Source organism: Centroberyx affinis, unplaced genomic scaffold, assembly GCF_046629955.1.
Source record: "Centroberyx affinis isolate AG114_WGS23_722 - 3 ecotype Tasmania unplaced genomic scaffold, CSIRO-AGI_Caff_v1 ptg003994l_1, whole genome shotgun sequence".
Lineage (NCBI taxonomy): Eukaryota > Metazoa > Chordata > Actinopteri > Beryciformes > Berycidae > Centroberyx > Centroberyx affinis.
In genome coordinates, this window is record NW_027281808.1 from 238,190 (window position 1) to 256,264 (window position 18,075).

The 18,075-nt window shown below is 42.8% G+C and overlaps 1 protein-coding gene across 1 annotated transcript in view; it reads left to right on the top strand.

The window, feature by feature from the left end:
- The first annotated feature begins 3,440 nt into the window (after positions 1–3,440).
- LOC139663372 (matrix metalloproteinase-16-like) overlaps positions 3,441–18,075 on the top strand; it is a 67,230-nt gene continuing 52,595 nt past the window's right edge. Inside the window, exon 1 of the mRNA XM_071542021.1 lies at positions 3,441–3,566. Within this exon, the coding sequence (XP_071398122.1) occupies positions 3,441–3,566 (126 nt within the window). The remainder of the gene's footprint in view (positions 3,567–18,075) is intronic.

Consider the following 18,075-nt stretch of genomic DNA (forward strand, 5'->3'; position numbering starts at 1 on the left):
TGCATCAGCCCGCCACACATGTTCTTCTGGGTTACATCAGCAACATGCAGGGACACTTACACTGCAACAACTTGGCAGTCTGTGGCTCAGTGTGCCTTTTGGGTCTGTTCCTGCATTTTTATTCAGCACCAAATGATCAACAAAATACAATGCAAATTAGACACAGTTCTGAAACGGTGGTATGAAACTGTTCTCCAGAACGATTTGCATCCAGACTATGTTTTTATAACCGTGTTAACAGTAGGATTCCAATTCCTCCAGTATCCCATCATGCATGATTAATAACCTGGAAGAAAATGTAAATAAATACAGTATAGCACTGTTATGCAGATGTTACACACGCATCAGCTCATAATATTATTGAGAAGGAGCCATTATTGTAGCCTGTATGCTGAAGTGGTCTACAAAATGGTTCTGAAGAACAGTTTCAGATAGGCACACAAAATGACCTGAAACTGACATACTGACATAACTGACAACATTCGAGGCATTTAAGCCGGTTTGAAACCAGTTTAGGAGACAGTGTGCAGCTAGAAATCCCTCTACGGCGGATGAATACGTGGTTGCTTACCTGAAATAGTCCCAAAAATAAACATGGCTACATCAGCTATACTGAGTGAATGATATTTCCTTCCTTTATTTATAAAGCCATATAGTAAAAACCAACAACTTTTTATTACTAAAAGGTCAGTCTTCTTACTTTGAATCATGCTAGTCACCTACTATCACTCAACATAGTGTCTGCTAAAGTGTTAGCATGCAGTTCCAGAGCCAAAGATCTACTGGGGACACATGGATGATTTCAGTGTCTATGTTCTTATTACTTAACTGGCCATAGTTATACATCAACTGTATATACTGTATATTGCAATTATATATATATAGTAAATTGGCTTCTGGTTCTTAACATTTCTACTGTGAGTGATAGTGTTTATCCTAATAATTCAACAGCTAAAAACTTTATCTTGTGGGTCACACTGCGGTCAAACAGATAATTGTGATTAACAGTCAGAAGGCTGATAGTGTTGTTGCCGATGCTTTTCAAAACTTTAAATGGAGTTTTCCATTTACTGCGCTCAGTGAGAATTCCATGGAGGGGCTGGGGGTGGGGGTGGGGGAGGTGCAAATTGAAACCTCATCAATGGGCTAATGGTGCGGCTGGCCTACCTTTGCTCTGGCACACACACACAGACACACACACACACACAAACACACACGCTCCTCATCCCTTGGTGTTAGTCTAAGTGGAAAATCATTGATCTGGCTCATTAGATCTGACCCTTCTCTATTATCCGAGGAGATTATTAAAGAGAAAGGCTCTTTCATTAGATACGGTTTTGTTTGTGTATTATGGGGAAGCCACGATTCATTTTATATTCCTTTTACCAGGCAACAGCATTTATAAAATTTTATTTTGGAACTGTTACGTATTGTCAATATTTGAGCCATAAAATTAGAGCAGTATGCATGATTGGACTTTGAAGATGATTCCAATGCCCTTGATGGAGAAATACTTTGCCCGTAGCAGCAGGACCATGAAAACATCAATCAGTGACTCTACAGTAACTTCAATGACAGCCTGATGGCATCATCATCATCTACAGGAAGCAATGCTGAAACACAGGACAGACTTCTGGTTATATGCATTACTCACCCGCACTGAGCCTGTCATCGCCCTCTAGTGGCCTCCAACGATTCAAATAAACTGTGTGTGTGTCTGTGTGTGTGTAAAAATGCATCAAAGAGAGAGAGATCAGAGTCCATATTACTCTAAGTTAATAATACATGGAATACAATATGCAGTGTTGTACATGTAAAATAAAAAACAATCATAATGTATATACATATATTATAATATATCGCCATGAGGCAAACAACCACCAATATTAATAAATAATAATAATAATAATAAATAATAAACATAAAAAGCACTGAATTATACCTTTTTGTTCTTTAAAGACACTATTTTTATACAACTTACACCAGTTTGATGCAACTCACTATGATATACATCATGAATTTATGTCAGCCAAAAAGAGTGCCAAACTCTTTCCGATACATCGCTGACGATATGCAACATGCTCATTCATGAAAGAATGGCATTACTGTGGGAGACTAACAGTCCTAGCTATGTCAAGCCAGGATAATAACGGAAGTTGGGCGATTTTACCTTCAAAATAAAAGTGTCACAAAAAGTTGCAACATGATTGTCGATAAGGGAAGTATTATAAATATTCACACTATTTTGCTTTTTTGTATAAAAAGCACTGTCTTTTTTTTTTTAGGTTGTTTTTCCCCCCATATTGACCATACATAGTACATAGGTACAACTTACAAACATTTAGAAACTACCAGATTGAATCTTTATAAGAATTAATCATCATCATTACTACTGATACTTTCTTCATTTCCAACACAGAATAAGCCCTACCAACTTTACCACTGCTGCTTTCTACACTTTGAGCAAATAATAATAAATAAGTAGCCTAAGTAAAAAGTAAAATAAACCAAAAATATTTGAATTCTTCTCAACTTTAACAACTCTGCCCAAAAAGAAGCCAGGCTCTGCGTTTTTCCCAAATGGCTGCCCCCTTAATGTAAAAAAAAAAATGATGGCAGTTTAAACAAAGTGGAATAGTGTGAACATGGCCTTTGAGTTTTATTTTGAAAAATATAACCGGAAGTCGTCTTTTTTAAAATTTGACAGGCTTGACACTGGTCCTCGGGTCCAAAGGTAGTGATATCATATAGCTGTTGTTATGTGAAAACCTCGTAACTCCAATTTTGGTTATTTTCATCTTTTAACTTCGATAAAGCACGAGCCTACATGGATAATGGGGTTGGACATTTCTACAACCATTAAGCTTATGAAACCCATTTTAAAACACACACACACAAAAATGCAATGGTCTTATATGAAAAAGGCTGGAAAAGACGGTTTTCCTTAGTTCTTGAAAAGTTGACATTTTTGGATATGCGAGGTTTTTACCCGACAGCGGCGATGGATGAGGAGGAGTGGGAGGGGGGGCGCTCGGGCCAATGCGCACATGCGCAGTCGCTGGGAAATACGGTTGAAAACGGGCAGCTATGCCGCGCGGCGCAGGAATCGAGCTGAACGTGTCCGTCAGGAAGAACGGTCGGTGTACCGGAGGACTGACCCGGGGACAGCGGGACCGGGACGCAACTGACAGCCGTTACGAGTGATTCTTTCCCCGGGATAACTTCCTCCTAAAACCACGGCGAAAGCGGCAAGGAAAGCGGTCGACGAATCCTCTCCTTCTCCCTTTCCCTCTCCTTTCCTTTGGGCACCGCAAGAGAGATACCGAGATAACCAGCAATGTTTTGCTAAACGTCTAGGATTTACTCCCGTTGTCCGTTTGTTTTTATTGACTGTAAATAAAACTAAACAGAGACAATAAACAACAACAGCGGGGTTCACTATGGTTTTATTGGCGTTCCGCACTAGGAGATGTCTTAATAGCTGCTGTATAGGGACGTTATGCTTGCAGTTGTTGCTGTGGATTTTATGTGCCGTGAACGGAGAGGAGCAGCCGTTCAATGTAGAGGTAAGAACCGGGACCGTTATCTGTTGACATGAAAAGATTTCAATAAAGGAAGAAGAAATGTGCTGTCCTCTCAGCTTCAATTGATTCTTTGGGGTCTGGTTTGAACAGAAATGTGACATATAAATGACATATTTGACATGTATTGTATGTCCACATTGATTTTCAACAATAGAGGGTCTTTGTTGAGATGCCCAACTGGGTTAGTTGTTCCCCATCTATCAAACCTTCTCTCCTCTCTAAGCTTTTTGGATGCTCTTGCATGGGAAGAAGACCTATTTTGGCCAGATTTTTTTTTGTAGGTTTTTCAAGGCTTACTGTCATTTAAATAGAAATTATCCCAATTAGAGAATGTATTTATGGCTATTTTGTTATCATAGGTCTCACTCTTGCTACTGTTATCTCCCCACAGCAGATGGCTATGCAATTCAATACTAAAAAATGACAACAAAATTCTTCCCAAAGAGGTCAATGGGACAAAATAGTAAAAATCAGCATCTGTGGCCTAATGTGTGTCAATTCGAGGGACTGTGACTTGAAAACCCACGAGACATGACAAGAGAACCCATGCCTTGGAGCGTTCAAATAGTGTCATTCATGCCATTATACACAGGCATGAATGCACCACATGCTGAAAAGCTAATTTGCGTAAAAAGGGGACCCTGTCTGTGGGGCCACAGGCGATATTCTGGGCTGCTAGATGAGTTTTTAACCGAGCAAAGAGTCTCCTTTCAAAGGTAGCTTTTATTCTGATCTCATATCCCAACTTAATGGTTTGTTAAGAAGCTTTAGGCTACAAGTAATACAGCAGTAAACCGTAACAGTCAGCCTTTAAAACGAATCAGATGCCTTTCTTTCTTTCTTTCTTTCTTTCTAGGGTTGAAAGCTTATAGTGCTACTTCTGAACTGATAGTATGAGCTTTTCCTCCCTTGGGAGAAGAAATTCTTGTTTTTTTATCAAGGGCACGTCAGCCTATCTTCCATCCCTCCTTTACTGTCAGAGCAAATCACTTGCATGTAGCCAACGTCCAATTTATTAGGCTATCATCAAGCGTTACACCCCACCACATAAGCCCTCGCTGTCTCTCACACTTGACTGCACACACACACTCGCGCGCACACACACACACACACACCCTGGCATGTTCGCTGACAGTCATTCAATTCCTACATCCACATCTCCACATGATTTGCGAGCTTGGCATGCCACACCATCGCCTTCGGAAAGGCAGGCGGCCGATTCAGCCCAGATGCTGCAGGTTATTCGGTTAAAATGTCACAAGCTCACATGACAGCGAGGAAGATAAACAGACAGATACAGAGATGTCATGAGTTCTTTGCACTCTGTAGGTACAGTATACTGTATGTGTATTCTGCTTTTTGCTTTTATTGAGTCACAAAGTGTCAGTTTGAATTCAAAACAAATTCTGAGGGAGATATTTATATAGACCAAACAGTCAGTGCCTGTTAGATACAACCACATAAAATATCCTTAGTTGACCATTCTCCCCACTCCCTGCTTCTTTTTTTCTCATCAGTGGAGGGGACTGTCTGAACTTTTCATCCCCACTACAAACACAGAAACGGTTCTTTCTTGTCCGTTTCACATAATATGATATGAATCAATAATGTCTAGCCTCGGTCTCTGTTGCAGGAGGAAATCCATAATGTGAATATGAGCAATGATGGCTGGTATTTAACAGGCGTCTCTGTGTGTAATGCTGCTCCAGGATCAGTTGGTCGTGGCAACCGAGTCGCTGACCTTAGATCATCGCTGTCAGTTGACCGCCACCCTTAAGATAAATGATCAAATAAAACTTACTACATTCCTGCAAACGCCATTCCTTGTTATTTTCTTACGATCTTGTGATTTCCTCAGGAACTTTTTGTTATTTTGGAACTTATTTTCAAGTTCCTAAGTTTGCTTCACATCCCCATTTCTCATATGTTCCCCCCCACTTGTATGTTCTTGTCTGGGTTTTTTTTTTAAAATCTACCTCTTTCCTCAGCTCTTCTTTCTCTTCTTTCATTCCCTATCTTTTTGTTGCCATACATGATCATTCTGTGATCACATGAATGTTCTGAGATCGACTCTGTTCTTTGCACACTTTAAATTGGCTGCTTGTTTTTATTTATTAGACTCATATGGGAGACTATTTCATTATGTCTATTAGATACATGTTTTTACCTACAATAGCCACAGTGCTAAGTTTGAAAAAGTGATCGCAAATGGCAACCATAAAAATAACCTTTCATACTTCTGATTCATATTTCTGTAATCAGAAGCCTTACCTTTTTCAATCCTTTGACACTTAAACAAGTGTGTCATTTTCGTAGAGCTGTGGGAGAAAAAACATGGGAATTGTGAGGACTTTGTTTTGTAAAACTTGTATTTTCATAGGGTGAAAAGGTAAGAGAATACTTGGCAATGCTATTCTCAGGGCAAAAGTTACAAAAACATGTAAGATGTATTTTCCCTAAGACAGTATTGTGAATCCAATGCCAGGTGTATAATGATGGCTGAGTGTAAAGCCTCCACGTGTCAACATTTCCCTTTGCTGGTTTGGACGAGGTGGTTCTGCTTTGCACTGTAATGTAATGTGAGACATAGTGGGCCCCCAATTAAAAGAGGCAGCCATCATTATGGTCCGGGACCACTGGGCAGCCCAGAGGTTAGAGAAGGGGCGCTTGTAACGCCGCTGGTCCGAATCCCAGGGAAAATGTGGGCGGGGAGAGTGATTAACTGAAATGATTAACACTACCCTCTATCAACTACTGTCAAAGGAGTGTTTTCAAGGCTGAAGAAACTGCTCAACTGCTCCAGTGGAGCTGCTCACTGGCCAACAGTGGGAGAGTGTGGTTGTACTGGGCAGCTTCCAGGCGTGAACTTTGAATGTGTAGTAGGCTGTTGCTGGAAAAGAGCATATACTCAATTGACTTTCCCTGGATAAAGAAAAAAACAACTTTATTTGATCCTGTGGGACAATCAACACAGGGTAAAGCCATAGCTATACCATAGACATAACCCACACTTAAACTTACACGCTTGTTACAGTAATTAAGTGTTAGCCTATCTGAACAGTGTGGCCATGCATTTGTCCTGCTTCTGAAAACCCAGTCCAGTCCAGTTGTGTTGCAGTCAGACAGCACCATACTGCCAATAGCAGGAGTGATTGATGTCCCTCTGTGTGTCTGGGATGCTATAACCGGCTGCTGGTTTGGAAAGCCTGTGGAGATTGAACTGGTTTGGCTTGCACACCGTGGCGATCGCAACAGCCACTTACTGTACTCGTTGTGTGTGTGTGTGTGTGTGTGTGTGTTTGTGTCTATGTCTCCCTCTCTCTCTCTCGCTCTCTCTCTCTCTCACACACACACACACACACACACGGACCACAGGTTATAGAGGGCAATAAAGACGAGTGAGATGAGTGAGTATGTCCTCTAAATAACAGGTGTGGTTTGAGGCGGGAGGTCATCCTAAACTTTGCCCTGTAATTGGTGGTCAGACTGTGGTCAGTAGAAAAGCTTGGCCCCTATTGGATGGCAGCTTTGATGTTCTTGTGCTCACTTCCTGGATTTGACTTCATGGCTGAATTTACTGCCACAGTTACGCAAGCATCTTTACTTATGTTAATGCATTTTATTTATTTCTTTTTTTTTTTTACTTTGGATTGTGTTTTTCTGAAAGTGTAGCCTGTCTTTGAGTGATAAAACAGTAATTAACAAGTACTAACCTTTGCTGCGAACATGTAACACTTCTCAGTGCTGTGGTACTATAGATCTGCCAGTCACTGCTTGGCACTAAAACATTTCTGAAAACTTTTCAGCTTTTGTTTATCCTATTGTCTTCCCTGAAGAAGTAATTTTCTCTGCAAATTAGTCAATGTCATTCACAATGGCACAGCCACAAGTTAATTTCTTTTATCTCCTCGTGAGTTTTTTCTCTTTCAGTCCATAGTGATTTTGTGTGAAAAATATTAATGATTTTGTGAGAAGTCATTTTGAATGTTTTTTCAGTAATGCAACGTGGGCTATGCTAGGAAGTAGAGCTATCTTGTATTATTTTTTATCATTTTTTTTTACATAACACAAAGTAATTAAAATAGAGATAATGGATTTGTAATCTCTTTTTCCTGTCTTTGTCTGCCACTGCCAGACAATTGGGATGAAATTTTACTCAACATTGTGTAAGAGTGCTTTGCAAACACACAAGCATCCCGAATATTTTTCAGCCAATATCAAACAACTGTTTATTCCTGTCATTCTGCTCAAGGTCTTGTTGGTAGCTGACAAGTAGCTCAAGAATAGAATGCTCCTCATTTTAATTGACTTTTAATTTCTGTACTCTTTTGGTTTCTTTACTCTTTCTGGTTGCGTCAAGGCTTTCAGTTCAATGTGGATGGAAGTGTCTGGTGCTAGATAGGGCATTACGTTTAATTGCAGTATTCTGTGCTCTCTAGCTCCTTTCTCTTCGTCCTTTTGGGATATGAGATGTATTGACTGATGGGTGATTTTTTTTCTCTCGACAGCTCTTCCCTTAGAAACATAACCACATTGTGGGGGTGCAAAAACCTTGCGAGCGTCGTATTGCTTTTGGTAACACTCAGTATTTCACAGAGAAGCATCAGGTGCAGTGCTTCGCGGTGAGTCACATTAAGTGTTTGAATCATGCCACTACGCTCACCAGAGACAAAGCGGTGTTGCTTAGTCAGAGGTAATCTGCCGTACAACATAGAGAGCACAAAGTTGCACCGGTGTACTCCCATCTGTTAAAACATCCTGCCTCAGATGGATGAATGAATTAATAAAAGCCGGTTTGGCTCCACTCTGCTGCTTGTCAGCTGTGGTTATTACCTCTGCCAAGGAGGTGATGTTTTTGCCCCTGTTAGTTTGTTTGTCTGTCTGTCTGTCAGCGGGATATATCAAAAACTTATGAAGGGATTTCCATGAAATTTGGTGGACAGATTGGTCATGGGCCAAGGAACAATTGACTAGATTTTGGTGATGCGGATCTGGGATTTCCGCTATTATTGTTATAATGATTGCAAATCCTAAGCGTATGTTTGCAGGGTTAAGAAATCAAATTTAGTCAAATTTAAGTTATAGCAATGATGTCTTTGGAGCAAATTGGAGAAATGGAGTTGGAATTTTGTGCTCTCTGAGTGCCTTCTAGTGATTATAGATAGAAAAGGTGTAGTAGTGTAGCGACAAAATTTGCCTTTACAACTAGACCAACTATTGAATTAACAAATAGTTATGTATATAGATGTGATAGAAGATGCACTTGCTTCCAATGATGATCCACCCCCAATGAAAACGCTACAGATCCATCTTGGCACAAAATCATTGCCTGAAGCTCCTCATTCATTATCTCTAAACTATAGAGGACCAGGAGAGTATCTGTGAAAGTGTTATTATTTTGTCAACCAAGCACTTAACGTTACCTTGTACCCGTAATTGAAGTGCTATCAGTCATTTTGTAAAGAGTCGATGTCACTCTTTTCACATGGTAGACATGTGGAAGCAAACTCTTCAGATGTTTGTGACATTGCTGTGGCACTAATGCAGGAAAGAGACAGGATCTGTCCGACTCCCACCGCTGTAACTACTGTAGCTGTCTTCAACACTCCAGCACTAACCGCTCAGTGCTGTTGTCACTATGTGTGGAGCGGTGGAGCTTCATTACTGTCGCCGATCATGTTACCAGTTGGCACGCCCGGCCAACTGGGCTGCATCTGAATAATAGAAAGCCACTACTGTGTGTGTGTGTGTCTGTTTTTCTATGTGTAAACAGGGGGTTTGCATTCTCACTTCACTGTGCATGTGTTTGTTTGTAGTCAAGCACTTGTATGTGTGGGCACACCAGGCCAACAGGGTTGACTTGGCCTGAGGGGGTGTGTGTGTGTGTATGTGTGTGTATTTTGTGTCTTTCTTCCTCGTTCTGTTTACATGTGACAATGGCTTCACTGCCCTCACTGCCCTCAGCACTGCCATTGGTAAGCACAGTAGGTCACCAGACCAATGAAAGGAACTGTTGAGGATTCTGTGACTCAGAAAGGCATTGCTGGAGTAAACCTGGGTTTATATACAAATAACTGAATAGGGTTTTGCATGGTGTTAAAGTGGTAAGGAGGTTTTTGAGTTTGAGTTTCTGTAGGTGGCGCTCTTTTCTTTGTCTGTTCAGCCATGGTGGCTATCACTGCTCATGCTAACTACCCAGTTCTTCCTCTGTTTATTCCAAACAAACTGGGAATGTAAAACGCATCACTTCCTGTGCGGCAGAGGATTTTTCCCAGGAAAGAGCTACTAGACACCAGGTGTTTAGAACAGACACTGTTAAAGCTTTCATGAACTGGATATACAGTAGGTTGAATCACTGTTGTGTTATAGCAATCAACGGTAGAGAGTAGCAAAATAGACATTTATTTATATGAGAATGTCGTGGAATATTACTTTAATATTATTTTCTGTGCTATTTCAGCTTATTAAACCGTGTACAGTGGAGAGAGACAGGAAAGATGGAAGGGAGAGGCGATGATATTCAAATGTTTGAACTACTGGAAGTGTGTTTGATTTATCTTGCCAGACATAAAACAGGCTCAGTAATAGATACAGCACTTGCAAGATAAGAAACATCTAATATTTCTTTCTCCAAGTCTGCCAATATTTCTCCAATTTTTATTTCTCCAAGTATATAAAATATGTAGGTCAGTAGCGACGTATATGTTGAACCGATGCTAACGTGTTTCTATGCAGTTGAAACGGTCGACCTATTTCTGTATATATATACTGTATGTGTATGAGCTGATTGTGCGTGTGCGTGCATGCAAGCGTATTTGTGGGTGTATTCATATTTTGTGCGCTTCATCCTCATTTCTCATTGAGCAGTCATATGGATTGCAAATGCACACGTGCACGCGCGCGCACACACACACACACACACACACAGGGCTCTTGACGTCATTTGGCTTCGGTGAGAGAACAGATTTCTGAGCCACCGGGGTGTCTGTGTCAGTCTGTTTACCCAATCCTAGAAAAATACACAACACCTGCACCAACCTAAATGATTCATAATCAAACACACACACACACACACACACACACACCTGATTTCCTTCACCAGCCTTTAGCCTACTACTTGTTGTTATTGTCAGGTATTATTCCAAATCGCTCTTGTTATATATCAGCAGTCATTTTCTTTCTTTCTCTCTCTCTCTTTCTCTCTGTCAGTCTCTGAGAAGCATCTTTGGTCACAGCTTAGTGAGCTGTTAAATCTTTAATGTGACTGACAACTGCAACATAAGAATCTGCCAGTGGGGCATCACATGTAAAGCTGTCAATTATGCTGTTGACAGGAGCGCTTGTGCACGTGTGTGTGTGCTGATGCATGTTTGTGCATCTTTGTGTTTGTACGCTGTGCGGCTTCGTGAGTCATGGCAACTGTTGCAATCTGATACCTTGTGTAATAATGCAACCACAACACCTACATGTTTCAATACGCGACTACTATGCAAGCGGGAATGTTAAGTGGGAGCCTGAATATGCATCGGCCTTATGGGTTTTATCTAAGCTTATAGATTGAGCTTTTAAAGTGTCAGCCGATGTCAGATGTCACGCTCCGGACATTTCTCTCTTCATTTGTCTGAGGTCGTTTCTTCTGCAAATGATTCGAGAATTCCCAAACGATTCCCCGCTCACAAGGCGCTGTTCTGATCAGTATGTATGATCAGACTGTGACATTTTTTGGTGACATTTGTCTGACATTTTGTCCTAATGGGGCCACTGAGATGGTGAACACAATACGCATGGAGCAAGTGCGTGCCTGTGTGTGTGAGTGTGTGTGTGAATGTGTGTGTGTGGGGGCCAAACAACTAGCGGCATTGTGCTCAGCCTCTGCAGTAATAGGTATTCAGGCCATGCCGTGCAGACAATGCTTTCGGTATCCTTAAAAGCCATGTTGAATCTCTAATATTTGAATCTTATGTAAATTAAAATGTTATTATGTGGATTCAAGCATTTAAAATGGGTGTGTGTGTGTGGGTTTGCGGTAGCGAGTGTGGGCAGGAAGGCTTCGGTTGCCTTAACGACCCTGGCACGCTTGCCAGTGGTTGTGTGTGTGTCCCGGTGAATAATTCAGGCCGGTCGGGGGCGGCAGGCTGTCCCAGGAGGCCGGAGTCGTGTTCCCACAAGTCACCTGTACAAAAGGGACTCAGCCAGTCCCGGCTGGCAACACGTCTACCCCAAGTCTGTGTTACTGGACAGATAAACACACTTTTTACAGCTTGTATTAGCCTAATGCTGACCCCCCACTGAAGAGGAATTGCTTGGAATTGCTTTCTATCCTTGCAGGGAGTTAATTGCATTCACTCTACATCCCTAGGTGTAAATCAGTCTTTGATTAGATGGCTGGACTGAAAACCAGGAGGGATCTGGATCCTGAGGACCAGCAGTGAAAACCACTGGCCTAGCGCAGTGGAACAAACTTTGTTTTTGAACACGTCTGTCCTGCCAACATGTTATCTATCTGTCAACATGACTACTTTGTCACTTGGCATTTTTGACAGGACACAGGATAGCATATGGCTCATAATTTCACCACCATATGTGCTATAAATCAATGTAAAATATGATCCTGCAGCTTATAATTCAAGACCTGCAGAAGGATCCTGAACAGATAGTTTCAGCAAATGTTGCTTTTCTGCTTGGTCCAAGTGAGTAAAAAAACACTGCACCCAATTTTAGAAGATAATGATGCAAGGGGAAAATAAATAAAATTATATCACGCTTGAAAGGAGTAACAAGTAATTTGCAACATATTACCTTTTATGTGAAACAAGCCCGATATTGGTTGCAATATGTTTATGTAGTTCCACTTTACAACATTCGAGAAAGAAGATGCTGCAGCACGTCCTGTAATGCTAATGCCGGCTAGATGCATGATGGGGATACTAATGGTGCTGATGCATGTATGTGTGTATATGTACATTTCCATAAGTTAATATGTATGGACATGGATATGATCACACATGCATGCCTGGGTACAGTGCAGCCCCTTCAGCCCATTCTGGCTATAAACCAACAATCAGCTCAGACTCAGAGGTGTAGACATATTTTTCTCACTTGCTCAATCATCCACTGCTTATAACAAAGCAGCTGTGTCACAAGCATTCCCAGGTTTTGCAAAACAGTCTAAGCCTGATTCTTTGTGTCATTGCACCACAGTAACCTGCTGTGATCCATTTACAAATGGAGCAACCAACTTGTGGTTTGGTGAATGCGAGTGGCAGAAAAATATTGCGCAAACTTGTGAAATAAACGTGTGTATGATGTGTGTTTGTGTCAATTCCTTAAGGTATGGCAAAGTCCTTGTTTATAGTATCATTTTCCACCAAAAAGTAGCCTACCTTCTGGGGACAACAGTAGCAATGAGTGATACCAAGATATTAGTGCTCTAGGTCACCAAATATCAGCTTAGAGGGAACATTGGTCCTGATTGCTCCCTTGATGTGACTTTTTTTCAGATGTGGCTTCTAAATATATACTCAGTGATGGTATTTAGTCATTATAGAAAAACTACACAATCAGATTTGGACTCACTAGAGCAAAGTTGACGCCCGTGTGACCTGCAGCACAAGTGCTTTGCTGTCCCTGTAACCCGAGGGACCGAGCTCCTATCTGCCGATCAATCACCGACGCCGGCATCAGCAACCGCCGCACGCCGTCGGCGCGTTGCCATGCCGACCGGGCTTCCCAAGGCAGGTCTCATCTATAATAGAGTGATTCCATCGCCTTGGAGGTTGGCCTTTTGATGTCACCCATCGGCTAATTAGCCCTCCTTCTGCTCGCCGGTGGGTTGAGAGGTGGTCCGGGCACGTGAACGCACACCGGGAGCCGCGGGTTCACCTCAGTTCGCCGCTCATGTGAGGACAAGGCCCCTGAGTCACTCCAGACCTTTGTCCCTTCTCTCTCTCTCTCTCACAGTGACTCTCTTCTTATTGTCCTGCTGGGAACAGTGCGCAGTCACTGTGTTTTGGAAAGCGCAGGGCGGAATTCACCCGCGACGCCCGCGCTCAGTTCGTTTTCTTGTTTTAGAGCCTAGCGGTTAGGGAGACCGTTCTGGGATTGGAAGGTCTCAGGTTCGATCCCAGAAAACATTTGTCCTGCTGAAGTGTGTTTGAGCAAAGCACTGCACCTTATCTCTCAATTGTAAGTAGTTCTGGATAAAAGGGGCAGGTAAATATCAAATGGATCTAGTGTTTTCTATTGATATGGATTCATATTGTGGCTAGAGTGTCCTTTTAAGCTAGCTGTAAAGGGCCGTTTTCATTCTAATGACCCTACATAAACTTCATCTCTTTGCTTTTTGTCTTATTTTGCGTGCTGCAGTATACTGTCGTATTCAGAACCTTTTTGTTAAGATGAATTTTTTAGCGTGACAAAGATGGAAAAGAAAGCCAAGTGTATCTGAAAGAGAAGTCTAGGTCAAAGTAGAGTCAAATCAAGCGCGGAGGAGTCCAAATAGCGGAACAGTGGCTTTCTTTTCCACCTTTTTCACATTTTAGATAACCTGTCAAGGAGCACTTTGTCTGCTTCTCTGCTCACTAACTATGCATACTTTTCTTACAATAGAGTCACATTCATTTCGATATCACGTCATTAACGATACATTTGCCCCATAAAGTTTTCAATCCCCTAAATATTTTGCACAGTGCCACCCCTCGTTACCCGTTGGCGGAGAGGAAATTCTGCCTTATTGAATGGGGAGGCTGTCTCGCTCCGGCCTCGTGCTCTCAGGAATCCTGACATCGGCAGAACACTGGCAACCATAGATCATGAGGAGAAAGAACGAATCAATGAGAGAGAGAGAGAGGAGGGCAGCGGAGAGAGAGAGAGCGGGGAATAAAGCAAAGAAAAGAAGAGAAAGAGATAAGGACAGAACGAGAGCGGAGCGGAGCGGGGGGGGGGGGAGCGAACACCTCGGCCCTGATTCAGCAGAGCACACATCTTCTTTCACATCTTCTCGCTCTATTTCCTTCTTGTTCTCTCTCTTTTTTTTTCCCTCGCCTCCTCCCAAAAGAAGCCGTGGAATTCTAATAATGCATGAGGCGAGGCAGTCCTAAGACATAATATTCTATAAACGTCTTGTACTGTAGGACCTGGGAGACCAAAAACATTGGCAAAACATCTATAGGAAGACTGACTCAAAGATCAAAGTGCAAAGACTTAAAACTGAAGTTACTGTAATATTAATGTAGTTGCTCCTTGTACTAGTGGCTCTCTTTTGAATCTTGTATAGGACACCGAATGAACTTTATGGGGCAGCTGAATGAGTGGTGGTGGTAGTGTGCGTGTGTTAGGGCTGGACCATATTCGATTAGCCCTAGTGTGTGTGTGTGTGTGTGTCTGTCTGTCTGTGTGTGCATTTTCATACTGTACGTCTCACTGTGCCTGCCTTTGTGTGTGTTTTCCCACGGGGGTTTTTAGGTTTTCCATGTGACTCTGATGAATCGGTAGCCATACATCCCAGGAAAGACACCGGTTAACTGATTGCATTGCCACACAGCTGGCTGACATTGATGAGAACCACTCTTTCCCATTCCTTTATGGGACATTGAATAACCCCCACCTCTCTCATCCGCCACACACATACACACCGTCCAATACCCCCATGAATGTTTGACTTGAGTCTCAACTTTTTCCTGATGGCTCTAATACATGCCTCTATGCGATATGGACAATCGCTGGCTGAGAGGTTCATGGCTGCATTGTCTAACACGACACACCACCTCACTTTATACTGCCACCCACACCTAGAAAAACCTTGTTGTCTTGCTTTCCCTGCAGCTTTTTCATTTGCATAATACTCTTCTTGCCCATACTGCAAAATATACATAGAATATGTTCAGAGCTATATTTCAAAATAGGCAAAAATTGGCCAAAACTTGTATTTGTACATGTACATGACATCCATTCAAAATATATTTTGAACACTGGAAATACATTCTCTTCCTGTGTGCTTCTGACCACATATGTCTGCAAATATATGCAACATATACTGTATATTGGCCACAAGTTGTATTTCAACAGGCCGCATTGTGGGAGAAGGACAGAATAAATTAGGCCTCCACAATCTCCTTCATCTTAGGAAGAAGCGGTGCTACTTTTTCGGAAACCTCTCCTCAGATGTAGCGAGGCTCGTGCTGAATTGAAATCTCTCTCTCTCTCTCTCTCCCGGCAGAAAGCCATTCCTTAAAGACTGCGGGGGGAAAAAAAACAACAACTTCACAGCGCTCGGCTTTTTGTTTGGTAAATAGGCAACGCCACGTCTAAACTGTGTACTTTTTCATCAATATCTCTTGTTTTTTCCCCCGTTCTCTCCCCGAAGGCACCGGGGGAATTCACCGGGCCAGCGGTTGGGACCGAGCCAAACTCGGCCACGATAATAACCTCCCACGTCAAGAGAGGAGACGTGATGGAAGGACAGGGAGAGGAGAGAGATGATTATAGGACTGGGGAAGGGAAAGTAGACATTAGAAGGAAAAGAAACGGCGGTAGAGATTGACGTGTGGGGAAAAGGAAGGGATGAAGAATGGGACAGAGAGAGAGAGAGAGTGTAAACATGGTACAGTCCCTGCCACTCTTATGTGTGTTTTGATTGCTGGCTTAATGGATTAAGCTTTATCACGGGGCGAAGCCCAGCTGATTGTTAGACACGCCTATAATCTAATCTAAATCTGAATGTTGTGGCTGTCCCAAACCAGACTACCGTGCCATCCCAGATTAAAATGGAACATATGAGTGTCTTTTGGACTGTGGTTTGTTGATTGAGTTGTGTGTGAGTGTGTGAGTGTGTGAGGCTGTAGTACTCTCATGTGATTTCTCCAGTTAGAAGCCTGAGCCAGTATGGGCTTCATCTGCCAGTTTTTTTCATGTTGGACACATGTTGGCTCAGCTCCCTGTTAGTGGGCTTTTAGTGTGTGTGTGTGTGTGTGTATGTACATGCAAACATGGTTGTGAGTGTAAATGTGTGCTCACGCAAGCCAGTTTGTGAGCGATTCGTGTGTGTGTGTGTGTGTGTGTGTGTATGTGATTATGGAGCTGCAGTTTCAGTACCTGAGCAGCTGAATGGAAATCTCAGCCGTCGCAACCTCTCTCTCTCCCCAGAGGTCTATTCAAGCCCTAAAAACCTGACACACATCATATTGTTATCACCCACTCACTGAGCAAGAGGGGAGGGGGGGGGTAGAGGCGAGTAGATGGCAACGGGGAAACACTCGAATAAACCACGAAATAGCCCACAGCATCCAGTAGAGATGCAGAGAAAAGAAGGGGGGGGAAGAGGAGGAGGGAATCCCGGGCGTGTAGACAGGGGGTAAGATGCAAATCATAACACACGCATAACATTTTGACATGTGCCGTGTTGAGGAGAGTTGGAAGTGACAAATCGGCGCCGCGGTCGCGCCACTCTGTGCGTTTGCTTACCTATACTGTAGTCCTCCGGGAGCGGGAAGGAGGCAGGCAGAGCATCGGGGATTTGTCAGTCTGAGTAGCTTTCCCTGCCAATCACGGCGCAGATAAACCGCAGAGGGGGGAAAAGTCTTGGCTTCGCGCTCAATACAATGCTTGGATAGGTTCCCCCCGGGTTTATCCCTTCTCATGGCGGCCTGGGAGACTTTTGGCCTACATGTGAGAGTGTGTTTTGAATCCTTTCTGGTGTTCACATCCACATCTACATACAGTTACCTGCATTTACACCTGGAACTAGTAGAAGCTCGTTCACTTTCCCCATCTGTATTTCCTCAGCTGGTCATGGGATTCAACCTGGTGACTCTACAGCTCGAGCTTAATTTAACTTTTAGGCTACTGCCACCAAGAGTTAATAGCATTTCCCTCTTTTATGCTCTAAACGGCATCCAGTTCCTTGCACTTTTTAAATTTTTAAACTTTTTAGCCTGACACAAGGCTCGCTCGCTGCGACACATACCGTAGACTCACATCGGTTCCATTGTCAGACTAATGGTGTGCTATTTGTTGTGCTCTTCTTTTTGCGGCTCTCGCACCATCCTTCCCTCCCTGTTTATTCTCAGTGTGTATGCCATCCCGAGCAGCGGGCCTCCGTAATGACTGAAACAGCTCTACGCCGCCGCGTGTTAGAATAGCGCTCAGGTTTCACAGAGCAGCGCCGCTGAATGAAATGTAAAAAGGTTTGAGGCGAACGCGCAGCCTGACAGTTCTGAGTTCATTGGGTTTTTGCGATTCCAGGCCAACGATTTTGTGTACAATCGTTTTATTTGCTGTGGGAAACAATACAGTCTAGGCCTCCTTTTATTGGTTGCTTAAATTGGTGCAGCAGTTGGCAAATCTTTTTACCATTTTTATGATGAGGATTGAGCGAATACAGCGAGGCAGGGACATTCCAAATCCCTAAAGCCTCATCTCTGGGAAAGCCCAACCGATCCCCCCGCTCCTGTCTGGTCCAAAGATCTGAGCCGTGATTCCCTCTGGCAGGATT